Source organism: Hippocampus guttulatus, chromosome 12 (genome assembly GCF_054856545.1).
Source record: "Hippocampus guttulatus isolate MCC_2025c chromosome 12, RoL_Hgut_1.0, whole genome shotgun sequence".
Lineage (NCBI taxonomy): Eukaryota > Metazoa > Chordata > Actinopteri > Syngnathiformes > Syngnathidae > Hippocampus > Hippocampus guttulatus.
In genome coordinates this window covers 4,239,681-4,267,104 of record NC_141272.1, presented here as the reverse complement: position 1 = coordinate 4,267,104, position 27,424 = coordinate 4,239,681, and the positions used below count along the sequence as shown (strand labels likewise).

At 43.7% G+C, this 27,424-nt stretch overlaps 2 protein-coding genes across 9 annotated transcripts in view; both read right to left on the bottom strand.

Annotated features, from left to right (window-relative positions):
- Window positions 1-283: 283 nt before the first annotated feature.
- LOC147196996 (dapper homolog 3-like) lies at window positions 284-13,140 on the bottom strand. Of its 2 annotated transcripts, none has more exons than XM_086126374.1 (4): window positions 12,444-13,140; window positions 5,775-5,937; window positions 4,853-4,963; window positions 284-2,664 (listed from the first exon to the last, which is right to left on the bottom strand). In XM_086126374.1, exons 1-4 carry the CDS (start codon window positions 12,678-12,680, stop codon window positions 1,127-1,129), a joined length of 2,049 nt encoding a protein of 682 aa, XP_085982500.1. In that variant the 5' UTR covers window positions 12,681-13,140; the 3' UTR covers window positions 284-1,126. The 2 variants fall into 2 exon arrangements, with proteins under 2 accessions (XP_085982500.1, XP_085982499.1); XM_086126373.1 differs by having other exon boundaries at window positions 5,832-5,937.
- Window positions 13,141-16,037: 2,897 nt separating this feature from the next.
- gramd1bb (GRAM domain containing 1Bb) overlaps window positions 16,038-27,424 on the bottom strand; it is a 52,473-nt gene continuing 41,086 nt past the window's right edge. For all 7 annotated transcript variants that reach the window (XM_086124972.1, XM_086124974.1, XM_086124973.1 and 4 more), the window contains 10 exons: window positions 26,673-26,835; window positions 26,345-26,537; window positions 25,905-26,048; window positions 25,371-25,489; window positions 24,941-25,083; window positions 24,746-24,849; window positions 23,815-24,115; window positions 23,001-23,108; window positions 22,419-22,539; window positions 16,038-21,570 (listed from right to left, as the gene is read on the bottom strand). In XM_086124972.1, the coding sequence (XP_085981098.1) occupies window positions 21,481-21,570; window positions 22,419-22,539; window positions 23,001-23,108; window positions 23,815-24,115; window positions 24,746-24,849; window positions 24,941-25,083; window positions 25,371-25,489; window positions 25,905-26,048; window positions 26,345-26,537; window positions 26,673-26,835 (1,486 nt within the window). In that variant the 3' untranslated portion in view covers window positions 16,038-21,480. The remainder of the gene's footprint in view (window positions 21,571-22,418; window positions 22,540-23,000; window positions 23,109-23,814; window positions 24,116-24,745; window positions 24,850-24,940; window positions 25,084-25,370; window positions 25,490-25,904; window positions 26,049-26,344; window positions 26,538-26,672; window positions 26,836-27,424) is intronic.

The window sequence follows — 27,424 nt, the reverse complement described above, 5'->3', positions numbered from 1 at the left end:
CTAGGGACAATTTGCAGTGTTCAATCAGCCTGCCATGCATGTGTTTGGAATGTAGGAGGAAACCAAAGTACCTGGAGAAAACACACTCAGACCCAGGGAGAACATGCAAACTCCACACAGGGAGGCCACAGCTGAATTGAACCCGGTACTTCGGTAACACGCTTAACCACTGGACCACCGGACAGCCCATTTAGCCGCCAAGTATTTGCAAATCTGTTCAAACGTACTTGTTAATTCAATCAGAAGCATTTGTGAATCAAAAATGTCACACTTGTAAACATACTGAAGACCATAACATTTAGATTTTATTTTAAAATTACATTCATTCTGAACAAGGCCACAACATGGATATACACTTAGTTACATATTTACAAGTGTGTTACTTTGTTTGTTTCCCGGTTTCGGCCACTGGAATCTTGCCTTTTAAGGCACTTCTCTCATGATGACAAACTGATGCCAACGCCAACTGAAAACAAATGGAGCCAGTCATCATAGACATAGTGCAGCGAGATGTACATGTTCACATGAGAATTTATTGAGAAAATCTGAGTAGAAGCATGACAGTACCTTAAAACAGTCTAACGTCATTTGTTTTTCTTTTTTGGAGAGATAGATGAAACGGGACCACCCTTATCACCTGACCCAAACACTGAAAATGAATTCCTGATTCGGCACCTTTATCCACATCTTTACCAAAGTCTTCTGGCTTGTGCCTGAGTCCATGTACTCCCCGCCAATAACATTTTGAGGAAATTGTAGTTTGTAGTTTGCGTAATCCTGCGATTTAGTAAAACGAAGAAGCTAATGATGGCCAAAGCCGTTTGCACAGCATTTAAATTGTAGTTTCCCAGGCTACCTTACACAGGGGGAATTTATAAAGCATGAATGGAAGAGTCATTAATAATAATTCCTTTGGACATCAGCTCCATAGCAACAATGGAACGCTTGTCAACAGTTGTAATTTGGCATCACGTCAGTTAACGTCATTTAAGGGACGATGGAGACCATCAGTTTTGATGTGGATCATTGTAGGAAACAACCATGACATGCCAGCCTGTAATTAGAGTACAGCGCAGAGCCGAGAAAAGCTGCCACTGACAGTTGATGCTTTGGGTTTGAAACCAGTTCACACGGTGGTCATGACTTTGAGGGATCCTGAGCGGAATCTGAGGATCTTCTTTTTGAGAGCGTGGGAGGCTTTAATCTTGACAAAGGCCTTTGGCTGGGCGGGCGGATTGGCGGCGGCAGCCTGCGCTGAGGGTGAGGACGAGGAGGAAGTGTTAGCGAGGCGAGGTGGCAGCTGCTGGGGCCACACCAATCCCCCGCTCTCGTCGGAGTCGCTGGAGAGCGAGCTGGAGGCCGGCGAGTACACTTCGCTCATGCTGGATGAGGACTCGGCCGGGGCAGCTCCCTCATATGCGTCCTCTCCTTGGCAAAGTGGTGCGCGCTGCTGGAAATCAGAGTGCCAGCGTTGCGCATGTTGCTGATGCTGCTGATGCTGCAGCGGGTGATGATGTTGCTGATGTTGATGATGATGATGATGAAGATGAGGATGCTGCTGCTGGTGGTGACCACCATGACCGTGGCGAGCCTTTCGAGGTGGCCTCCGATGTCCTTGCTCCACCTGGTTTTCCCCTTCGTCTTGACTGAGCTCCAGGTTGGAACACCAATGTCGGTTTGCTTTGTCGCTGTTGTTTGCGACATGAATCTTCGCAACTTGACCTTGAGCCTGATCCCCTCTACCTTGATGCCTCTCGGTGGTGCTGTACCTGCGCTCGGGCAGCACCCGCTGGCCAAGGAGGCTGTTTTCGGACTGGGATCGGCCGGTTTTACCGCTCGACTTTTTAGACCTCTGTTTTTCATTTTGGCCCTTCCTTGAGTTTCTGGACTTGGCGTTGTGCTGTTCAGGGGATGCCTGGTGGGCTTTGGACTGCGCTGGGTTGAAGTGTCTCGGTGAGCGTAAGGGGGCATGGCAGGCCTGTCCTGGGATGTATTGAGCACTTACTAAATTGTGCTTGTGATTGATTGGGGACTGCAGACAATGCTGGGGGGTTGAGGGTTCACAACAAAGGTTAAGCGCCCCAGCACCGCAGTTAGGGTCCAAGGAAGGCAGAGGTGATGGTAGCCTCCCAGTCAGGGAGTGTGGCTTACATTGGGGGTAGGGCAACATCAAATAACGCTCCTCTTCCAAAGATGGGGCCGCTCCTCCGCAGGGCTCACCCTCTGGAAGGTCACAACCCCGACTCGGGCTCTTTGGGGTGGACAAAAGTTCAACTTGAGGGCCTGGATGTCCTTGCTCTGTAGAAAGAGAGGGGCTTTTCCTGTGTACGGGGGCATGTGCAGGCGTAAAGCTGTATGGCGGGTCAGGGCTTAGAGTAGTGCGAGGCTGACATGGCCGTGGCGAAAGGGTGTGACGCTGGACAAGATGAAGTATGTAACCCTCCACCCTCATGGCTTGTTGGTAGTCCTCCTCTGTCACCTGATCCGCCGGAGGTGGCTGCTGCCAGGGCTGCTCATCTCGGCTGGGCGCTAGCATCCACGAGTCCACTGGTGTACTTTCCTCAGCGATGCCCTCCAGGGGTGGGTGTGGTGCGGAAAATGAGCGAGGCAAGCCACTTCGAGGAACTGTCATGTCCGTTTCCCCATTCAACATGAGGGGATCTCCTAAAACAGAACGAATTGCACATAATTAGACCACGGACAGGGGCATCATGAAGAGCAGACTTTCTTCCATCCCTCCATTTTCAGCTGGTGCTTATCCCCAGCTGACTGCAACACAGACAACAGTGAACCACTAAACCATAGGTGTCAAACTCAGGTCCTGGAGGGCCGCCGTGCTGCATGTTTTCCAAGTCTCCCTGTTGCAACACACCTGATTCAAATGAACAGCTCATTAGCAAGCGCTGCGGAAGCCTGACATTGAACCTGTTCATTTGAATCAGGTGTGTTGCAACAGGGAGACTTGGAAAACATGCAGGACAGTGGCCCTCCAGGACCTGAGCTTGACACCTATGCACTAAACTTTCATGAACGACAGCAGTCTGCAAAGGTTTTTTTTAATTTATTCTTATTTTACTGTATTTTTGTCATGATTATTATTGTTATTATAATTATTGTGCTGGAGCCCATCCCAGGGGTCATCGGGCAGTTGGCGGGGTACACGCTTAACTGGCATTGTTATAGAAAAACACCTTTTAAACTGCCACCTGCTGTATATTAATGAAACAAACAACAGTGCAAGCTAAGCAGGAAGAGGCCACTGTTTCTCTATCGCCGCAGAATACAAAAGGGAAAAGGGCATGGATAAATAAATCCTGTATGCTTTCAGGATGATAAAGTCACCACGTTTCACGATCGTGATAACTTTACAAACACAGCCATGTATGCTGTAAATCAATCACGTCTCTTTCTATTCCTCCATCCAGGCCGCCGTTTTTGTTGTGAAAGATATTGTGACATGATCAGGGCTTGACATTGACTTTTTGCTCAGCAACCACTGTGGGGAGTGGTTAAACCAGTCTGTATTTTCACTCGCCACAATTTTGGCACCAGATAACAGAGCTCATGCACAACCGACTTCCGCTTTCGATAGAACAGGTTGAAGCATTTCCTTCTAACTGGCGGAGTTCTATGGCAGCAGACTGAGTATTCAGCGGTCAACAAAAAAAGATTGAATTCCAGATTGAGAACACTTTTTGAAGTAAATGTGGTGGGAGATTATATCGTATCTATTTCCTGTGCAATCCAGTATATTTAAGTAGCCTGGTTGTTATATCTACATCTGCTTAAATATTCATAAGTCATAATTCATTATCTGATCCGCTTTATCTTGCCAGGGATGCTGGAGCCTATCCCAGCCGTCATTGGGTGGTAGGCAGGATAACCCCTGAATTGGCCATTCAATTGCAGGGCACACAAAGACGAACAACCATTCACAGGCACCGTCACACCTATGGACAATTTAGAGTGTTAACCTATCATGCATGTTCTTGGAATGTGGGAGCAAACCTGAGTACCCAGAGAAAACCCACACAGGCATGAGGAGAATATGCAAACTCTACACAGGAAGGCCGGATGACCTCAGCACTGTGAGGCGGACCAGTTGACCACCGTGCCACCCAGAAAAAACGCCAGATTCGTGACATTATAGTACTCGCTAAATTCACGAAACAAATAACTGCCCATTATACAACATGCAAGAAAGGGAAACTTGGAACAAGAATGGTAACAAAGTGTGGATCCGGGATACAGAAGTCAAATTGTCAATGTGGCGAAAAATCTGAAAATGACTGTGCACCGATGCTTCCCATCAAAACTGTCAGAGCTTAAGAGGTGCTACAAACAGCTGCCCAAAGATAGGGGTGTCAAGCTTTGGCATCATAATGACTGACGGCTGAGATTGCTGCCAAAAGTGCATCAAGGATGTGAAAATTCCTTTGCAAAAATTAAATAAATCCTCATTTGTCCTCATGGGGTGTTAGGAGTAGAAAATAATTAATTGGATTTGTAAGAACGACATAGCATGGCAACATGTGGATAATGTGAAGTGATAACAAAATGTGGATGAAGTGCTGTAAACAGTTTGAACATGCCTCTGCCAAGGCAAAACTGTTCATAGGAATTTATTTATCAAATATCTATTGAGCCCGCTAATTAAAAAAAAACAAACATTTTGCACTTGACGAGCGAACAGAGGCATGTTTTATATACTGTAAGAAGATCGAGCAACGCATGCTTAAGGCACATAAAAGAGAAAGGCAGCAGGGTCATTATTTGTTGACAGAAGCCTTATAATGATGTCCACGTGGAACAGGAAACGGTGAAAGAGGACCATGTGTGTTTATTTTCTTACCCACAGACTTGGGCCTTTCGTTGGTGTAAGGCCAGGAAGAGACCATTTCTGCGGGCTCCGTGGAACAAGTTCTCCCTTTAGGCGACTGACCTTCACTTGACTCATAGAAACCTAGAAAAAAAAGTAGAGCTTGTGTGAGAGAAGAGAAGGTTGCTTCATAGCAATCAAAGCTCCACTTCTCACAGCACACATTGCAAGGTGGCCATTAAAGGAATATAAATAGTATCCAGTAGAAAATGCAAATAAATCATACTTGAAGAGAAAAATGAGCGTCCACGAAGCTTGATCATACTGAAATAATGGGAGTGTAAAGCACAGTTTTTAATCACAAAATCAGTCATATACAATTGCTACTTCTATTCCAAATAAAATATTGTACAAACAAACAACAACAAAAAAAAGAGACTTCATTTAACATTATGTTCCATTCTTCCATTCTGCTTTGTTTTAAATGATCTCCATCAATCGTCAATCATCCTTTTTGAGAGAATCAAACAAAGGGATGGAAACAAACAAACAAAAAAAATACCAATAATAACTCCAATGTGCTCTTTAGCGTTTGCAATTGAACGACATTCGAAGCACGTTTTTAACATTTCTTTAAATAAGTAATTGCCATAGTATTGCAAGGAAAAATGTACGTTCTTTCAATGGTTTTGCCATTCTGCAAATAAAGACACTTTGGATAGACACGGTGTCCAAAACCTCTTTTTGAAAATCAGTTTTATATGTATTTAAGTATTACTTGTGCAAATGATAGTGATTACGTTACATATTTGATGTCGCTAGATTGCGCAAGTGGACCAATTGTTGTAGCCAGTGAGTGTGCACCAGCTTGGGTAAGTTGGTTTGGGAGCCTGCAATCAATACAAAATGATGCTGTACTCGCACAGATCAAATAAGAAGTACTACATCTGCTCACAAGGCTCCTGGAGTCCTTCCCCTTGATTACAGGTACCTGAACTCGGCCGACTGTCACCTGTGTCTCCTTGAGCGGCATCGTGATGGTCGGTGTCGATACGCAGCTCTCCCACCTGTTGCTCCAGTGCTTGCATGAGACCCCACGGCGAACTCTGAAGAGCACTCTGAAACACAAACACGCTCTTTGTTTGTTTTTTTGTTTTTTTTTTTTTGCGTGGCATCTCGATAAGACTGAGCTAGTTTGAAATTTTGGTAAAAATTTGAGTAAGCATCATAGAAGTCCACATGTTTGATTCGCTTTCGCGGGCCACATCAAATGATGTGGCGGGCCAGATCTGGACCCCGGGCCTTGGGTTTGATACCTGTGCAATACAGTCTCACACCAAATTACAGCCAGAGTAACAACTACATTGTTAAAATAATCCAAGCACTCTATCTTTGTACAACTGCTGACCTCTAACAACACGCTAAAGCTTTATTTTGCTCAGACAAGTCCAGCCAGCAACAATGGCCCTCCTCAGGCTGCTCCATGCATGTGACCAGCCAGAAGTGAATTAAAGGTTACGCAATGCCAGCATGGTCTCAAATTGACATTATGTTCCATCTCTGCGCCTGTTGTTCAAGTGTGTGCTTCGCTCACGAGAAGAAACGCATGTGGACGTTGACTTCTTTGGTCTCACGCACACTCATGATGCAAATGCTGCTGAGGGTCAATTGACCCACGCTAACCTATACTTCCCCAATAACCTTGTCACCCCCCCACCCACAAATGCTGTCATTCCTATTGTCTCAAAAAGGCCGCTTATTGTCTTGGGCCAAACAAAGCTGTAATCATCCCTCCAGCAATATGTTCTTGTGTGCTAGAGACCTGAAGCGGATGGGGAACATTGTTTTTGCCATTAAAACCATTCAAAATCACTGAATCAATAATGCCGTTACACACAATGAATTGCCTTCTTTCACACAGTTTCCACCCTGGTGCTGTTTTGGTAAAAAAGCACGATGACGCTTTACCGCATTTGACGAGTCATACAGCAAGGTACTTTATTGCGAGGAGCTTTGAGAAGGCTGCTGTGAGATTTATTGTCTATTATTGATGCCCTCATAATGCTTTCAACACACTGCACACAATCTATCATTACCCTTTTAGAGCATCCTCAGCCTTGGGATGGTGGGGGGATGGGGCCAAACGGACGACGACCCTCAACCCACATCACCTAACCAGAAAGCAGCTACACGAGACTACCGGGACCAATCGATGACAAACATCGCCACTAATTTCTCTTTGTCTCCACCGCTCTATATTCAGAGTGTAGAGGAAGATGAGAGGGCAGATACTTGTGATACAAAGATACTAAAATGGGGAGGAAAAATAACCCTCACTGGTTGTGCTGAAGGAGACTGAGATCATAAACCAGTCAGTGGTTCGTCACCAGGATATAAACATCTATGGAATGGACCAATGAGACAGCCGCACTCCTGGACCTTCTATAATTAAATCAGACAAGGCTGTGGGAGGCCACACACACACACACACACACACACACACACAGACAAGGACACTTATTTTTTGGTCACACAAAGCATCCCAAGACCTTTTTTAAACTACTTTAACTCGCATTAAAAAGCATGAACACTAACCTGAAGGTCATCTTTCAAATCATACACATCGCATCCAGATGACTGAGAAATAGGACATTGCTGCCCTACGACGTGGACAAGTGTTTCATCATACTAACGCGGGGGATTAACAACAGGGTTGTCATATTTTTGGATTTTTCATATTTTATTTTGTTTTGACTTTTTTTTTTTAACCGGTAATTAAATTAGTCGGAATTCATTTTCAGAGCAAAATTGTGACTTTTTTTTTCTTGAAAATGCTTCATTTTAATCGAAAAACCCCCCCGGACAAAACAGGTCTCCAATTATTGTACAATACAGTAATGTACAATTCTCAAACAACGATTTGATCTTCCTTCTTCTGTAGCTACAAATGTATACCATCTATCTATCAATCCATTCATCTATTTTCTAATCCTCACGAGGGTCGCGGGGGGGGGGGTGCTGGAGCCTATCGCAGCTGTCTTCGGGCAGTAGGCGGGGGACACCCTGAACCGGTTGCCAGCCAATCGCAGGGCACACAGATGTACACCAATACTGAATCCCTTTGAAATGAACACCAAAATAACTGACACAGATAAAAGCGAAGGACATTTCCGTTCGTTTCATAAAAGTAAGATGTCAATTCGGTTTTCATTTTCTTAAAAGCCTTTTTGTTTTGAACGTAAATTTGTGTGCATTTTCAATTATAGTGTTGGAGTATTTTGTTTGTTTTCGGAAACCTTGAGTGGGACAGAGTTTGGCCGTTGAAAGTCCTCCCCGTGAAAAGAGCTACATAAATCATATTTCCTTAATATGGTAAGAAAACAAGCTTCTTCATTCAAAACAGTGCATAATATGCTGTTTGAGTCTCCAGCTCTTTGATCTCAAGAGGAATTAGATCGAAATTTTGCAGACAAATACAGGCACTGTACCGGCATCTCATGCTCAAACTATGGAAGGAATTGGACTCTCGCCATGCTAGTTGAACTAAAGGCACATCATATGTTCAAGATGTGGCTAAGACGATGATGTTGGTGATGCATGATATGCTGCGTGCCCTCTGCAAATGAAAACACAACATGTATTTTGTGTCTCTTAGCAACGTCCTTGCACATTCTAGACAGCCCAACAAGTCATTCGCTCGTGTGATAGAATGTGACCCTAAACGGTGCTCATTTCCCAGGGTGTGCGTTTCAAAGTTGTCCCCTCAGAAACATATCCACGGATTGAATCACTCTTGCACACTCTTTTTTTTTGTTTGTTTTTGCATTTGAACACTGGATTTGCTATTTGGCAAACGAACTAACACGCGAGTGAGCCTTGTGTTCAGAAAAACCTCTGTGACTGGTGCTTACGCTACGACAGGGTGCTAAGGCACGGAGGAGGGATGTCATGATATGCTGTGAAAGGAGTGTGGCGTGCCACCTTGCCCTCGTGTGAGTGACAGCTGTGACAGCACAGCATCTGCGTGCTAATATGAGTGCAATGTGAAGACTCAGCGGTTGTGCACTTTCCACTGGGCTCCGTTTAAGGACACAAAAGACATGACAGGTCCATCAGACTAAATGAATGATGTGGACATGACAGGGCAGGGGTGTCCAAACTCAATCCACAGCACAACATCTGTAGCAGTTGAGAGGAACTATTTATCTTACAATGTGACAAAAACATTAAAAAAACAACATCTGGAAGCAGGGTAGCCAAGAGAAATGAAGAGAATAGTCTGTTGGGAATAAATCATCAAAATTTCATGGAAACAAATATGGAAATTTCTGTAGTAAATGTAGGTCAGTGCCTTGTAAAGTGTTTAGGCCAGCAGAGAACCAAGCCTTGCTGGCCCAGAAGGTTCACAAAGGGTTACACATGAATGTCAAGCTTCTCAAAATACCTCTTAGTATGATGGAGTGCACTTGAACACGACAAACACAAGTCAAAAGATTGCTTAAAAAAAATACCTCTCAGGATGTCCATAGAAAGTGAGAATTACTTTCCTTGTCGGGACACAACTCTTACCGTATCTGTACTATTACCAAATAAGGTGGCGTGTGAGTGCAGTGAATGACGAAAGAAATTGCTGCTATTTGGGCTGCCAACTCGCTGCCATTGCTTCTAGACATGTACAGTGTGTCCGCTTAACAATAGCATTGAGTGGACAGGAGATCAGCTCTTCATGCGTCACCAGCTGCTGTCTGCCATCCCAACCCTGTCAACGCCTCACACTGTAGACCAGCAGCAGTCTCAGCCAAGGGGGGAGTCAAGGGGGGGGGGCACCACTGTGTACACACATACAGTACAACCACAGTCCCGCCACAGCTACACACTCTAAACGAGACGGGGAGTTGTCTCCGACACACATGGCGAACTGCATTTAATTCGACGGCCGCCATCTATTCTGTCAGGACATGACTTGCGCAATTACTCATACGCTTGGGTTAGAGTTAATAGACATCGATCCACATATGTTGGGAAGAGGGGGAAATCAGGAAACACCCACCTCCCCGCTCCCCCTTATGCTTCATCCCCAAGCCGCCCCCCCCCCCCCCCACCCCCTCCTGGGAGAACGGCATGCGTCTCCTTTGCAGACCTTGAAACAACTGCTTCTCCTTCGTTTGGAATGAGGACACACTTTTAACTTGGCTTGCTCCGGCAAGGTGGGGTGGAGAGCGGAGGGGTCGGGGGGGGGGGGGCTCACTGTGTCTCCCGAGTGGAAACACGCACTCTTGTTATGGATTCACCCTAATATCTAATCAGAGGGAGGATATAGTGGAACCTCGAGTCAAATTATGGTCCAGCCACTAGGAATTTTGGCCAACATTTTCTGGATGTCACATTAAATGACAACATTGGCTTGTAACCTTCATTGCAATTTGTTCTTTTGTTAATTTGCAATTTATTATGATGTGGGAAAGTAGAACATACAGTATTTCCACGTGGAACAAAAAAATGAAAGTCAAGCTCATCCAACATGTCAGCATACCCCAAGAAACATCTCAGGATTAACTGGGTGTGTACGTTGCTTATTTGGCTTTTTTAGCCTCTTTGGTAACGACTTGTTCCAAAAGGAGTAGCCTTGACAAAGAGTGTTAAGTGAAGAAGAACATAAGAAGAGAAGTGGAAGGCTAAACACCCAAAGTTACATGAAAAAGGCAGACTGAAATTGGAAGCAGTTGAGAATACAGTTCGAGTAAAATGATGTACATGCTGTCGCCCGTAACCCCCTGGGTGGCAAGTGTTTGCGAACATCGTGAATGTTGATTTTTTTTTTTGTCAGAGTTGTCATGATATGAGCATTAGTGTTCCATTTTGAAGTACTTAACTTTATTTTGTTTTGCAGTTGTATGACAAGTAAGAATTTTGTGTTAAACATCTGAGATGTGACTGAGGTACGATGCCATTTCCTGGTTGGTTTCCACGTAGAGGGACCATTCAGACCATCAACGTCACTGAGTTGGAACCGAGCCCCCACTTCCTGCATGAGAGTCAGGTCATCCATCCATCCATCCATTTTCCGATCCGCTTTATCTTCACATGGGTCGCGTGGCACGCTGGAGCCTATCCCAGCTGTCTTCGGGCAGTAGGCGGGGGGCATTCTGAACCGGTTGCCAGCCAATCGCAGGGCACACAGAGACAAACAACCATGCGCGCTCACACTAACACCAAGGGACAATTTCGAGTGTTCAATTAGCCTGCCATGCATGTTTTTGGAATGTGGGAGGAAACCGGAGCAATTAATTCGTTTCACCTTGGTGAGATCCCAAAGCACGAATTCAAACGTATGATCCACCCATTCATTTTCTGAAGCGCAATACAGATTGACACTTTCAGATGCATTTAACAATATTAATTATTCTACCTAGCTAACATACGGTCCACATCTTAGAAACACTTTACCATTTCTTTATTTGTTCCTTCAGTCATTTATTTATTTACAGACAAAACGTATACGGAGATGGTGTCGTGTAACATAAGCCTCACGTCTGTGCGGTTTCTGTTCCCACACAGTGATGGCATGAATGTGAGTGTATTCAGTCTCTACATGTGCCCTGTGATTGACTGGTGACCAACCCAGAGTTTCTTCTGCCGTTCGCCAGATGTCAGCTGGGAGAGATAAGCGGTATAGAAAATTGATTGATGGACATTTGGTCCATCATTCGTTTTTGGAACACAATGGTTTGCTCAGGTGTTCCTAATGTTGTGACCGGCCGTGTTCAAAGCCACCATCCTCGCAACGGGTAACATTAGTATTCTGGTCCATATGCATCTATTGTTAGGGCCCCCGGTTGTGGGGAGGAGGAGGAGGACGAGGTGTAAAGATGTGGCGGTTGATTTAATTCTGCATTCAACCTCATTCATCAAATAAATGCGTCCTTTTGTTACAAGCTCCAAACAGTTGGCCGAGAACTACAGAACAGCGATGAGAAACAAGAACAATCACCGTAATGCTTCTAACAGCAGCATTATGTACACTGTACAGTAACATTGATGCTCAGCGGTGCATAAAAGTTGGTGTATGAGATGCTCGTGCAAAAAAAAAAAAAAAGAATTCATAATCCTCTCCTCTCTCTGCCGTAAAACTCGTGTCACCCACTTTGAAATCTGTTAATCCACTGAGAGAACCTCATCAATTATGAGATAATGACGTTGGCCACAAGCAAAGCACTGAAAATCAGTCATGTCTTTATGATGTGGAGAAAGCTGCAATAAGAGTACGCTTGTAAAGCAGTAAAAAGGCACAAAAGTCCATGATGGAGGAACAATGGGCCATTAAATAGTCGGCCTGGGCTCCAAACGGCGGCTGCTGCTCCACCCCCTGATCTGCTCGCCCACAGGCCAAAAACCTCCAGCCCCAGCTAACAGAGAACCTATTAATCAAGTTGGGTAACTTTTTTTTTCCTCGCAGAAAGCTCTCATTCTGCACCAAAAGCAAAAAGCCCAAAGTAAAAGTGAGCAAGCGAATCACGCAACGCAAACAGTTTGGAGCGGGTTTAGGGGCGAGGGGGTGTTGGACTTCCAGGAATCCAAATAAAGTGTCATAAATAAATAAATGATCATAAATAAAAGTCCTTACCAGCTGGCGCCTCAGTGTCAGGTTATCCTGGCCCCAGCAGCTGAACCAGGACACGTCCCCTGAAGTGGGGGGCTCCTGTGGGGGCCGGGGGTCGCCCAACGCCAGAGCCCCGAGCACTAGCCCCTCCTGACGCTGCTTGCGGAGCTCCAGCTCACACAAACCGGCCAGACTGGCCTCCAGGCGCTCCTTAGTCCGGCTACGCTCCACCGTCACCGGGAAGGAGAAGGCGCGGTGCATAGTCCAAATGGCTTCGAGACAACAGGAAGAATAAATAAATGACACCCCCAAAACGAGTTTCTTTACGCCGAAGATGGAGCTGGCTCCATTCTCCAAGAGTGTGCTGGGAGCAGCATGCTTCCCCTCATCTTCTGAGCGCGATACATTTTCTATTTTTGCAGCTGTCAAACGCTGCCACGGAGCCCCGCCCTCGCTCCGCCACAGTCCACGTTCCCATCCGGGCCGGGATTGGCGCGCCAGAGGCGGATGGGGGTGTCTGCGAGCCACGGCCGTCCCATCCCCCTTGATTCATTCCAGACAAGGCGACCTCACCCATCTCCTCGTCCCCCCCTGATGGGGAGGGAGAGTGGAATATTTGAGGGGGAGGGCCCCCTCTCTCTCTGTAAAAGTGTTAGAAAGAATAATGCTGAAGGAATTAGAAGAGAGATAAGGCTGCAGGACAATTAAAAAAAAAAAAAAAGCTCTCATGGTTCCAGCAGAAAAGAACCACTCAATAGCCAAATAAAAGTCAGCACCTGGATTCAACTAAGTAAATAGTTCACATCCTCCCATTGGATATGCACTGCATGCATTAATAGCTTTCATCTGGCTGTGGGATGCTTCGAAAATGTTACTTGACTACAGGAGTGAGAAAACATTCACAGAGCCGTTGTTCTCCTCCATGACAACGCAACCTGATCCAGCATAAGGCCACAATAAAATTCATTAACAAAAGGGATTTTAATTTTTTTTTATGTAACATTGTAACATTTGGCGAGCATGTGGGAACTATTGTTTAGTCAATTTCCTCGCAGTGCTGAGGTTATACAAATGGGAAAATGAGTGTACTCACCCTGAACCGTTACGGGGGTGGTGTCAAACATGCAGATTGAGGTGAGTGTTTACGACCGGAAGGTGAGACTCATCGCATGAAGGCTAAATGCAGCTTCTGTAACGATTTTACAATTGCGGTCACTTTAGCCTACTGTGCGCTGAGCAGCCAGGACAGAGATGCGTACACACAGTGGTATTACAATCACAAATCTGAGGATATTTTGCTGAGATTTTCTGTAAGAGACTAACACCAAGTAGCATTGAATCGTGAAATTGAACCAAAATGACATACGCTTTTCAAACGTACACTTTTTGCATATTGCACTGGGCAGCTAGGACAATGGGTTCTTTATTTGGTGCAAGGTTCATCCAGTTTTAAAAACTCACTATGCTATTTCTGGTCTTGCATGGGGAAATAAAATTCACACGCTGTTTATTTTTCTTTCATGCCACACACACACACACACACACACACACATGTGGGCACGCAAGGAAGTAGGCAGAGGTTAGGGGCAGGGTCACACTCTCGCTCAAGGGCATCCCGACAATAGTCAGGATGGAGACGAGCATCTCTCTCAACAGCTAGTTGTAAATGCTTTTGTCCAGACTTAAATAATCGTCCTCCTGTTCCAAAGTTTAGATCCTTCCAGATGAGCTGCAGCGCTGCTTCCCTTAGCTTCGCCATCACTGCTACACTTCCTTCGTCACCCCACGCAAATGTCTGCCCATTCACTGACACCCGTAATGTAATTGCTTGCTACCCCAGCTGGGATCGATGTGAGTGATCGATATAATTTCATGTTGCATGTTTCAACTTTAATTTATTTGAGCTCGCATTGGCCTTACTGCACATTGGTCTTTGCTCCATTAAATGGAATTTTCTCCCCATGCTATGTTTTTGCCTGTATGACTGCCCTGGTTATGACTGATGAAATATAATCGAGAAAACTTGTGGATATGTGTTGGCCTTTTAAACAATATTATTTTGGTGCACGTCATACAAATAACAAAAGCAGATTGGCCATAAACAGCTGGGTTGTTTTAAGAAAGTAACTTGAAGCTACAGTCATTGGAGCACAGAGGCTTCATTTTAGAATGTATAGCAAAGTGCAATGTGGTCTGATCAATACCGGGCGATGGGCACTGAAAGAATTGATCACTATCCAAGCATGTTTTCTGATCAGTTGTGAAATGTTAGCCCAAAAAGTGAGGTGAGCCCATGACGCGAATCCACTGAATGAACAGAGCTTTCTTTCGAGTGAATGTTTTGTGAAAGGTTAGTTGAAGGAACATGAGACATCATTTTCACTCAGGCATTGGCCACCAGTGAGTCTAGACCTTAACTCCGTTGGGAATTTTTGGAATGTGCTGGACAAGACTTTACACAGCACTTATATGGACACTCCCACCATAAATGCAAAAAAACCCAAAACACAACAAAGAAACAAATCTGGATGGTAGCAAATGTAACATTACATGTACCGGGTATGTTTATTAAAACATTTGAACTTTTTTTTCTTTCCTGGTAAGATAATGTGCAATGAATACATGAATAATTTATTGGGATCATTCTGTTCAGATTTGAAATGAATCAGGACCTTTGTCACATTTAAATTGGTCTAGATAAGAAGGAATAGAACGGCGACAATTTGCGTTTTCAATTAAGTCATTGTTTCTTATCATTACATCCATTTCTTATGCGGTGTTGATTGTTGGTCACTGTTACATTTTAAAAATCGGTGTAATTTGTTTTCAATAGGTTACAAGAAAGCAAATAGTCGCAACAAATCAAACACCCATCCATTTATGCATTTTATTGTAGCCTTTTCGAGCTGACTTTGCACGAGAGGCAGGTTACACCCGGGACTGGTTGCCAGCCAATTTGCAGAAACACAAAAATAAATCCGGTAAAATCATCCATCCATCCATCCATGTTTCTAACCTGCTTATCCTCACGAGGGTCGCGGTTGTGCTGGAGGCTATCCCAGCTGTCTTCGGGCAGTAGGCGGGGGACACCCTGAACCGGTTGCCAGCCAATCCCTGGGCACACTCAGATGAACAGCCATTCGCATTAACCTGCCATGCATGTTTTTGGAAAGTGTGAGGAAACCGAAATACCCAGTCAGTCACTGTGCAGTCCTCCAGTAAAATCAAATTTCTATTATTTATTTATTTACATATTTTGCCGTCTTTGTTTAACTCCAAAAGGTGATGATATTTGATTCCTCATGTAGTTCAAGTTTGTGTGCTAAATGAGGTCATCGACAAGAGATTGAGAGGATTACTGAAAGTGCAAAGAGATATAACAGATGGTCTATGGGGACCCACTCTACTGTAGTAACCCCCTTTTGCCCCCTCGCTCCCAAAAAGCTTTTGTCATCAATATTTTAAAGTCTGTCTTTGTAATGTACTTCATATTAGGAAGTGTAGCACTTGGTGAATATTGAATTTTACCAGAACCACTTCTCTACTCATGCGGTGTTTCAACTCTCCTGAGGTCACACTTGTTAGACTAGTGAGAAAGCTCAACACGGAGAGCACATGTATCAGCTTTGTTTCTTTATTCATACGTTCAGTTTCTACTTCACAAGAACCAGAAAGCCACTCTGTCTTTTAGTCTCCATCAGGCAGAACAAACAAAACAAAAAAAATCATCAGCAAGTCAAAGAAAGCCTACGCGCAGCGCAGGTTGGATTTCTTATCTCAAGATGGTTTGTGTGTGCATGCGTGTGTGTGTGTGTGTGTGTGTGTGTGTGTGTGTGTGTGTGTGTGAGTGTGTGTGCGCACGCGCACTGGAGATACACACCCAGACAGCATATACGTACTGTATATATCCATCCATCCATTTTCCGAACCGCTTTATCCTCACTAGGGTCGCGGGGGGTGCTGGAGCCTATCCCAGCCATCTCCGGGTAGTAGGCGGGGGACACCCTGAATCAGTTGCCAGCCAATCGCAGGGCACACAGAGACGAACAACCATCCACGCCCACACTCACACCTAGGGACAATTTAGAGCGTCCAATCAGCCTGACATGCATGTTTTTGGAATGTGGGAGGAAACCGGAGCACCCGGAGAAAACCCACGCAGGCCCGGGGAGAACATGCAAACTCCACACAGGGAGGCCGGAGCTGGAATCGAACCCGGTACCTCTGCACTGTGAAGCCGACGTGCTAACCACTGGACTACCGGGCCGCCCCGTACTGTATATATTTATCTTGAAATAGAAATGTTACTAAAATGATCCTTGGAGAAGTTCAAAGCATTTTCTAAAAAAATAAAAAGAAAGAAAACTAAACATACAGTAGAACTCTTTTAGACTGAAGCAGGGGTCATTTCCCATGTTAGAGCAACAATATGTAACAATTTGACCTAAACAAAGGGGCTGCATCTGAGTGTTCTGAGAAGTGCTATATTTATTTAGTTTTTTCATTGGCTTGTGAAAAGAAACTTGTTTATCATTTACTGCCATCGAGACCACTGATCACCTATCATTAATTTAGTGATCTCTTAAGGACACTGATCAACTGCGATCCATACGCCCATACATTCATCCATCCATGCATCTTCTAATCTGCTCATTATCACAAGGGTCGCGGGCAGGCTGGAGCCTATCCCAGCTGTCTTTGGGGCAATAGGCGGGGGGGGGTAGGACGACACCCTGAACCGGTTGCCAGCCAGTCGCAAGGCACACTGAGACCCACAACCATCCGTGTTCGCAATTACACCTAGGGACAATTTGCAGTGTTCAATCAGCCTGCCAAGCATGTTTTTGGAATGTGGGAGGAAACCGGAGTACCCGGAGAAAACCCACACAGGCACGGGTAGAACATGCAAATGCCACGCAGGAAGGCCGGAGCTGGAATGGAACCATGTCGCTCTGCACTGGGAGGAGGACGCGCCAACCAGTTTTCCACCGTGCCGCCCACCCATACATTCATCAACTTCTTACTGTACACTTTGTAACTGCCGCAGTGCTTTCAAGCTAAATAGTATTACATGGCAGCGATTATTTCTTCCTATAGCTTTTATCATGTTTTTCTTTTTTTTTTAAACTCCTGAGACAATACAATAAATGGACGGATGGATTCCAATTAACACCAACAAAGCATTCCATTACGATGAAAAATAGCAGCATTGCCTACCTTAGATACAATGTATGGCATATACAGTATATTGTAGCCAAGTTCTGAATTGGGGTCGTTTTAGATCAAATACCCCGATTATTCTTTTCTGTTGCTTTAACAAAGAGAGTGTTGTTTTTTTGTTGTTATTTTTGCAATTACTATGTTGATTAATGCCAATTAATACCATCAAGGTGTTCCACTGCTGTACACTGACAACACAATCTTCAATACAATGCAGGTACAGTCGCTGATACTATTCAATAGTATACCTGGAGTAATCTAAATAAGATTTGTTGTAAAAAATAAATAGAATGACACATTGAGTTCAATACCTGCTCTTGAAATACACGATATTATACACTGGCTCTCCAGCTCGATTAGTTGACTGTTTCTTCAACAAAACAATATCAAAGAAAAATCATCTGGAAAAGTAAAAAGAGTTCCTCATTTCACATTTTTTCACGACATTCTGTACCATCATAAAAATGAAGCATAGATTCTCTTTATAAGCCTTCAGTGTCATCAAGTTTTCCATTGTGGTTTCTCTTTCTCTCTTTCCAATATATTTATATTAAAACATGTAGCGGTAAAACACGTAGAAAAAACAACCTTAGAGTGAGCCCCCACACAGCAGGAGTTCATCCGTGTTAGTCACACGCACACACACGCATACACACACGCATACACACGCACACACACACACACACACACAAAGTTAAGATTCCTTTTCCTTCCTATACATCACAAGTACATAGAACAAACATTGAAGAATGCAGAAATATACTTTTCAGGGGATCAAGTAATTCTCATCAAGACCAAAATGCAAGTCACCATTTGGGAAATGATGGAATAAAGTGCTTCTCTTACTTTAGTTTGGAAGTGCTCTAAGTTACGGCTGAAGTTCAGCTAAAAGGTTTCGTCTTCTAGTCATGCTCTTGTAGCCAATCTACTACTCATGAACAACATACAACATGACTACATATTTCTAGAATTCGTTCATTTGGTTATGCTCATTGTCATGCTGCATCCAACACAGACAAACACTTGAAAACAGTTGGAGTCATTCAAATTGGCGCACTTTAGGGAAGAGTGTGACATCTTGGGACAAAGCGATGAGTAACGTTGCCTCTGGCGGCCATTTTGAATTAGCGTGGCAGTGCCCCAGCAGATGCAGCAGATTGTGATATCAAGAAAAATAACAGCTCCATAGTTTTTGATATTAACACGATGAGGAATGTAAAAACAGTTACAAAATTAAAATAATTCATTTTTAATTTTACAAAAATACATTAAAAAAAAGAAAAAAACTTAAGGCGGAAAAACCAAAATTCCTCACAAAGATTTTTTTCAAGATCATCAAAAGTCCTCATCTATCGGTTCTTATATGATATACATTGTATTATGGCTTTATCCTTGTCATTTTTCATATTGATTTTAACTTGGGTGGCATGGTGAGGAAGTGGTGAGCACGTCTGCCTCACTGTGCAGAGGTAGGTTCTCCCCCTGCCTGGGTGAGTTGACCCCGGTTTCCTCCCACATTCCAAAAACATGCATTGGCAGACTGATTGAACACTCTAAATTGTCCCTTGATGTGATTGTGTGAGCGCGAATGGTTGTTTGTCTCTGTGTGCCCTGCTATTGTCTAGCAACCGGTTCAGCGTGTACCCCGCCGACTGCCCAAAGACAGCTGGGATAGGCTCCAGCACGCCAGCAACTCTTCTGAAGATAACTGGATTAGAAAATGGAAAGATGGATGATTTTAACTTTACGTAGTCCTGTATTAAGATTTAATACTTGTAAAAGTTTGATATTTTTTCCCGCCCTTCCCTCATTATATTTACATTTTATTGGTAGGACGTTTTTACTTTTTGGGGAGGGGTCAATTTTGGGGGGGGATTCACAATGGGACAGCATCCACTTCAAAGGGGACGGCCACAGTGCCCACGCGGCCATTTGTGAGTTCTAGTTTTACTATCGTTTATAGTTTTCCTTCATTAGATAATTTTTTTTTCAGTGTGGCCCCACTATTTCATCGCATATACAGAATAATGATTCAATTGAGAAGATGTAGTTGTTGTACAGTAGAAAAAGCGGGTGAAGGTCCCAGATTCAACCATAAAAACTAGAGGAAAAAAAAAAGTCAAAATGTTTTTCAAAAATTGTGACTTCTAACCTGTAAATTCAACTGAAATCTGAACATGGAGGTTTTCACTTTCTATATCCATCCGATAAATAAAGTCATGTCATAGTTTTAAATTCCGTTTTAATGCCCAATTGGTGTCTGACTTTAACTGGGCCACTGCCAACTCACCAAGTCCTTTTTTTGGTTATTTGGGGAAAAAAAGCTCTTCACCCCACGTTATGATAGAAACATCATAGTGAATGTGACCCGCACATGGCAAATTAGTATTGAGATAGGGGGAACAATCATTTTTAGTAGGTAAGAGTTCTACCCGGCAACAAGTTGCTGCACAAAGACATTGCGACCAGTAGAACTTTAGTACATTTGTGTTGTTTTAAACTAAATATGTTTTCTGTGTGGTGAAGTACATTGATTGGTGGTTGGTGCCAAATCAGCTACTTTTCCATTTAAAAAAACAACCCCCCCCCAAAACACCACTGGTTACAGCAAATAGATTGATGTAGTTTTCCAAACAAATGCAAGAACAAGGTTTCCATTGCAAACTTCAATGTGGTTGGAGCTAATGCAAGGCTGCATCCCAAAGCCTTACATTTTTTGTAAAGGCAGTCTGGCTGTAGGAACAAGGAACGGAAAAAAAAAAACCCCACGTGTGGGATGGTAAAAATGTCACACTCTACACACACACACACACACACACACACACACACACACACACACACACGCACACGCACACGCACACGCGCGAATATAATCGCAGAATTGTACTTGCACACTGGACATGTCACAGACATATCTGGCATGCATTTTTTTTAAACATGAAAACTTTTTTCTTTAGAAATTATTCAGCAGCACAAGAGCTCTCATTTCTTATGTACATAAATGAACAATAAATATAGGTAATGCTCATATATTTTGAAATATATACATTAAATAATGAAATACTCTTATATATATATATTTCAAATATATTCATAGAATTCTTTCGAATTTGAAACACTTCTCAAGAGATATAGTCACAGTTTAGTAACAAAACATGTAAGAAGACGTCTCCCTACTTGTCTGGCTGCAGTGTCTCTTTTTTGAAGTCTTCTAATCGATGCACACATTCTATTTCTACATTCGACCATCTTTGACTGGTAAAGGTTCATTTAACGGTGCGCAGAAGCAAACATTGTCAAAGCAGATTGTGTTGTCTTCATATTTGGCTGTCTGACAGGGAACCAGCCCTGACAAAGACCACTGGGGCCAGATTTGCAAGATGATGGTCAAACCAACTGCAGTCGGCTGTCCGACCCTGAAAGAGAAGCTGCAGCGAGGACCTCTAGGGGGACGTTGAGGAACAGTCAAGAGAGTAAAAAGACCGAACTCTCCAAATGAACCCTGACTCCCCTCTTCCAGTTGTTTTTGAGACACACAGACTGGAATTAGAACCACATGAATACTGACAGGAGTTGATGCAAGATGTCGAAATGCATGCAGTAGTGTGAACGTTCTCCCTGCCTGATCCCCGGGATGACACACATGGCTTACAGTAGGATGGCGTCGGTGCTGTTGGAGACATCTTGTCACGTCCCGTCTGCGACCTCTCCCCTCCCCGCACTCTTCCTGTTTCTGGACCTGCTTTGTCTTAATCTCCCTGCATACAGACTCATTAAAAAAACAAAAAAACGGTCCACTATTGCACAGCATGCCCATCATGGCCTTGTTTGCGGCAGCGGGTCAGTGGTAGTGAGTCCTCTTGTCATCGTTTTCCGAGCTGTAGTCCCTCAATCCGATACCCCGCTGGAGGTTCAATAAAGAGTCTTTCATCTGATCAAGATGGGAGTAAAGAGGGAAGCATGTCAGTTTTAAGAGCAGCATATTAATGAGGGTGAAGCGACTCACATTTGTTGTTCAGGAGTCATACAATTTGCAAGAAAATTATTTGAAGAAAGCAGCAAGAAATTATTTCAGGATTTCTTTGGAAGCCTCTGTTCAGAGAATAAAAACAAAACAAAACACCCGTTTGCTGTTTTGAGCTCAGGCCAAAGGATTAACAGTTCTGCTTTTGACACCATCTGTCTTGCTGACAAGGAAGTAAAGTCACCTCCAAAGGCAGCGGAAGGTCAATTGCTTTGTTGATGTTGTGCAATATACTGAAGACATCTGGTGGCGTAACTCTTTCTTGCAATAACTGCATCAAGCCTGCGATCCACTGACTACACCAGACTGTTACATTCCAACTTTGCATGCTTTTCCAGGCCTTTACTGCAGCCTCATTCAGTTCTTGTTTGTTTCTGGGGGTTTCTCACTTCAGTCTCCTCTTCAGGGGTTGAAAAGCATGTTCTATGCTCCTCCTGATTCCTTTGTTTGGGTCCATTTCTTCTGTAAATTGCCTGATGAGTGGTTTGCATCTTATGGTATGGCCTGTTTTCTTGGAACAGTGGTGTCACTGACTGTTGTCTTTGGGTGTTTCGTCACAGCCAGTGCAATGTTTCTGTCATCAACTGTTGTTGCTACTCTTGGCCAACCTGATTGTGCAATAGCTCTGATGGATTTTTCCTCTTCTCTCAACTTCAGAAATGGTTTGGTTTTCTCAAATCTTGGTGTTTGCTTCATAGCAAATGCAGTTTTCACAGGTGAAACGTACTTCAAGACATTGTCGAGTGTGCGAGTACCTGGTCGAGTAACACCACGGATGACTTGATTATCTCCCGCCACTTCTGCAGCTCGGCATCATGGAAACGCTGCTGTGCCTCCAGGAGCTGGGCCCACTCCATTTGTGTCTGAGGAAGTTTACTGCGAACACGCGCGCGCACACACACACACACACACACACACACACACACACACACACACACACACACACACACACACACACACACACACACACACACACACACACACACACACACACACACACACACACACACACACACACACACACACACTTAAGCAATTACCAAGGAACAGCTAATGAAGCATGGCCTCCATTCAAAGAACTTGACGAATGGTTTCATTCATTCCAGAAGCCACTTAAGAGACTTAATGGGTTCCGGTCACATACTGTCTATTATTAGTCATACTGAATGTGTTCATCTTATTGTGGACAGCATGTGTGATTGCCTGCTGGGCAACCATCCAAATATACTGTTTGTGGTCAGGGGTTCATAAACGATGGCGAAATTATTGTATCTTTGCACAAATAGAGGATAGGAATCATAAATGTAAAATGTGTGCACGTGTATGTGAGTACAAACCTTTCGTGCAACCGCAGACCTTGCCAGGTTGTTAAAGACTGTGCAGAGTATTCCAGCATCCATAGCTTGTAGAACAACATCATATTGAGGAACACCAACAGGACCAGACTGAGGGGAGACAGGAAAACAATTGAATTCATGAACAATAACCTTACTTTGGGATTTAGTGATGCATATCTGTGAAATGACTTCAAAAAAATACTATGGGCTATTGCAGCTATGCGAATAAATAAACTGCATGTACCTTAGACAGATCCTATGGGTGGCAATGAAACGAGAGGAGAGAGGATTTACACTCAACGGCAACATATATACTCAGAAATTGAAGTCGGATAAAAATGTTACGTAAATATCGGTGAAATGCGTCTGTAGAACCCCTAAAGCAAGTGCTTCATGACTAATAAGATATTTGAAAAAAAACAACAACAACAAACACCTCCAAAAAATGATCTGTTTGCATCACACTGAAATATGTCTGCCACACCATTAGGTACATATCAGAAATGTAATATTTTTACAAATGGCCGAGGGGATGCTCCACTGCATTTGCAAATGTAGGGATGGATATCAAAGGAACAGATATTTCAGGAACTACAATAGCACTCAGAAAAGGGTCAACCGCAACTCATTTGTTTCCCCAAGAGGGCCATTAGAACAGTGAAACCATATAACGCCTGTATAAATGCCTCACTGTATGATTACATGGTGTGTGCACAACAAATTGATAAATCAAACAGATATACCAAATGAAGTTTCAAGTGTGAGCAAGATTTGTATATTTTCCAGCGCTTATGTGTTATGATGAGCTACATACACAAAGCTGATGATGAGTAGCAGTTTGGAGACGCTGTATAGAGCCAAGCCTCCAGGTAGGCGACGGTGCTCCGGACTCTGATGTCTGGTCTGTGTGGAGCCCGCCACTTGTTTGATGCGCTGAATCACTTCCTCGTCCGTCGGCGTGGTGACAGGACTGAGTGCTTCGTCCAGATGCTGGCTGCGCATGTGGGGGGTCGGCCTCTTTTTCCGTCTCACCGTGGCGCTTTTCACCACTTTAGTCTTCGGGGAGAGCTGGTGGGCCTCGGTCAGGATCTCCTCCAGCTTGGACAGCTCCACCTCTGAGAAAGATATTTCCATAAGGGTTGAGTGTCAGTGATGAAGTGCTACCTCACAGACTTTCAATGCACTGCTACATGTTCTACATGTTCAAGCAGGATCACTTGAAAGTCTCCCGCATCATACTGTAAACAAAAGCATGTCCTTGTTTTGGCATTACCAGTTATGAAGTCTTAAGCCACATATACAGTCGTGCTATTGAGGAAACCTTGAGTTTCTTTTCAGAATCAACATTTTCCGTGGCATAAAATATCACAAAATAATACATTGATAACAAATGAGATTGTGCACACACATTGAAGTTTGCTCAAAAATTGAGTACACATAAATGAAAGCGTAGAATTTTAGAAACATCTATTTCATAAGAATTCAAACTATCCGTCAGCAAAATTCTGAAAGGATATTCCTATGTTTACTGAGAAATGGACACAAACCTTTCAGTGTTATAGTGTTCTTAGTTTGGGAAAACAAAATAATAAGGAAGCACTTGTCAAAAGCTACGACATTGTGGCTTTTCTGTTCATGATCTCACATTTCCTGTAAAAGACGACCGATATTTCAGAAACTGCTTCAAAAGATAGGACTCCCATCCCCACACTTTGCAGCATTCACACAATAGAACTGTGGTTTACCAAGTTGGCGAAAGTTCTCCTCCAACCCACTCCAGAAGTTTTTCTCAATGAAGCCTTTCACGAGCCCCCATGGCTGTTTTCTGAAGCGCAACTCTGTTGATACCCTAGAAGACAAATAGAACCGAACCTTTTCTGACTGATGCCAGCGACGTGGCAAGAATCAACAAGAAAAAGATATTTGATAGTTTTACTCACCGTAAGCGACACTTGTTCTTGGCCACCCGGGTGAGCATGTAGCGGTTGAGGGTGTAGAAGTAGTCGTGATAGGGGACGTCATGCGTGATGACCTCGGCGTCGATGATGTAACACTCACTCTCCTGACTGGCCTTGTATAGAGTCTGAAAGATGTATTTTGGATTTAAGTGTTGAATGTTTCATAGATTTGTTATTCTGTGTGTTGACTGGTGATACGAAAATGAAGCTTCAAATTGGCTTCATGAACCAGTTGTTGACTCCTCCAGATGGCACTGTTGGTTTAAATAAAGAGATTTAAGAAATTGCAAGTCTTTTATCCACTTTTATCCCAATGTTGAACAGAGAGTGCCACCTAGAGTAGTCAACAAATACAACTTGTCCATGAAGCCGATTTGAAGCTTCATTTTCCCAACACTAGTGGTGACAATACCTGTGTCTCAGTGACTGTTGCTGTCTTGGGGGCAAGAGGGTTTGACAGTGAAATGGTGTACAGGATCTCCCTTGTCTGGTTCCCAGCCTCCTCCTTCTTCCATGGGTGGTAAACCACATCTGAACACACAAAAAATGGAAAACACAGACACGTCATTAATAACCCATGAAAGGATCTGCGAATCTGACAGCATAAATCGTAAGGACGTTCGATACCACTTTTTTTTCAGACCGATACCAGTATGATGATTCACTCTGCGTACTCACCGATACTCTAATATTTTTGATATATAACATTCATTTAACACAATGATAAAAACATTGTAAACAAAGCCTTTCATTCTGACACAGATGATGATTCGCCGATGTGTCAGACTGCTGCCAAAAACTGCAGAGGAGGACTATATCAGATTTTATTTGCCTCAAGTATCAGTGGTATCTTTACCCGATACCTAAAAATAAGGCCGGTATCGGCCCGATACCCGTAATACATATCGTTACTTAGCCATTGCTAATCAATAGTATGAATGCAAACCTGAGAATCGCCGCTGCTCCATGAAATCGCTCATGAACTGTGACTCCGTGAAGAGGATGTCATACAGCTTGTCCACACTAAATTTGTAGATCTCGTTGATGTGCTGCCTCCCATTCAGATCCTCGTGAAAGGCCTGAACTTCACCTGTCACAGAGACAAACAAACATGCACAAGGACGAAAGGAAACCTTGATTAATCAATTAAATCATCAACCAAGGATTGACCTAAAGCCTTAGGTACACCTGAATCCATGATTTATCTGACAGACATTTAGAACAATTCCAAGCATCTAATATTTGGGGACAAAGCGAGCTCCATAAATGCATGTATGAATGCTCATTGTGAAAGTTGAAGTAGCACAGATCTTGTGAGCCAGCAGACCCTCTCTTTTGACATTAATGGCTGGTTTACACATGATGTAATCTGCCCTTTGCACTCACCCTCATCGTGTGTCTCTGAAGAGTCGCTGAGCTCCGTGGGGATGTCCTCGTTGTCGTTGAAGTCGAGTGAGGGTGAGGGGATGGGAATGCCAGTCCGGCTGGTGTCGTTGCTCTTCTCTTCCACCAGCAGGGGCACAGCTAACAGCTCGCCATCCAATTGGCAGTCTGTGAAATCATCTGTGGAGAGGTCAAACTGGTGTGGGGGGTGGTGGTGGTGGGGGGGGGGGGGGCAACAGCGCAGAAAGTCTTTTATTGGCAATCATAATGTGGAACATCAACAATAATAATTCATTGGATGAGGGTTGTTCAAATGTGGCACACGACTTACTGTGATGGGTGTGTCATGGTTGCCCGTGCGGTTGATGGTGCTGTTTGGGACAACCTTCTTGTGAAGAAGAGGTGGACTCGCCTCAGGCTTGGCTTCTGCACTGCTTTTTGATAAATTGTCGTTGTTCATCTCATTCTCCTCATTTGGAATCTCTTCACTGAACCTGAAGGTGCCACAAAGCCGCAGAGTAAGATCAAGTTAATCCCATAATCATTCATACCCGAGTGTTGATCGCCGGAAAAATAACATTGGAATTTTTTTTAAAATAGATGTTGTTTTTAAGAGCTCAAATCTTTTTTTTCTCCACTTTTTGATAAGTTCCATGTCCAAAGTTAATCATTCTCTTTCTCAATACATGTAAAGCAAATGGTGAGAAATGGCATCTGTATGATCAGATTGCAAACCGGCAACCAGTCTGGGGGAGACACTGCCTCCAAAGTCACCTGCGATCGGCTCTGGCTCACCTGCGACTCTAATGAGGATAAGCGGTATACTCAAATGGACAGATTTTTTTACGTAAAGGTGGTGTCCGTGTTTCGGACATCCCATTCATGCAAAAATGACAAAACGACCAAAATGGGCATACATACATGTTTTTCATATTTTACATATATATTTTGCTATTTCATCAAAAAATTACTTGTCCCATCTGTGGACCTTGAAACATATTTTTTTTTCTCCACCTGTTCTTCATTATCCAGTAGAGGGCGGCAAAATAGAGTCAGAATTAGCTCATAATAATTACACAAACC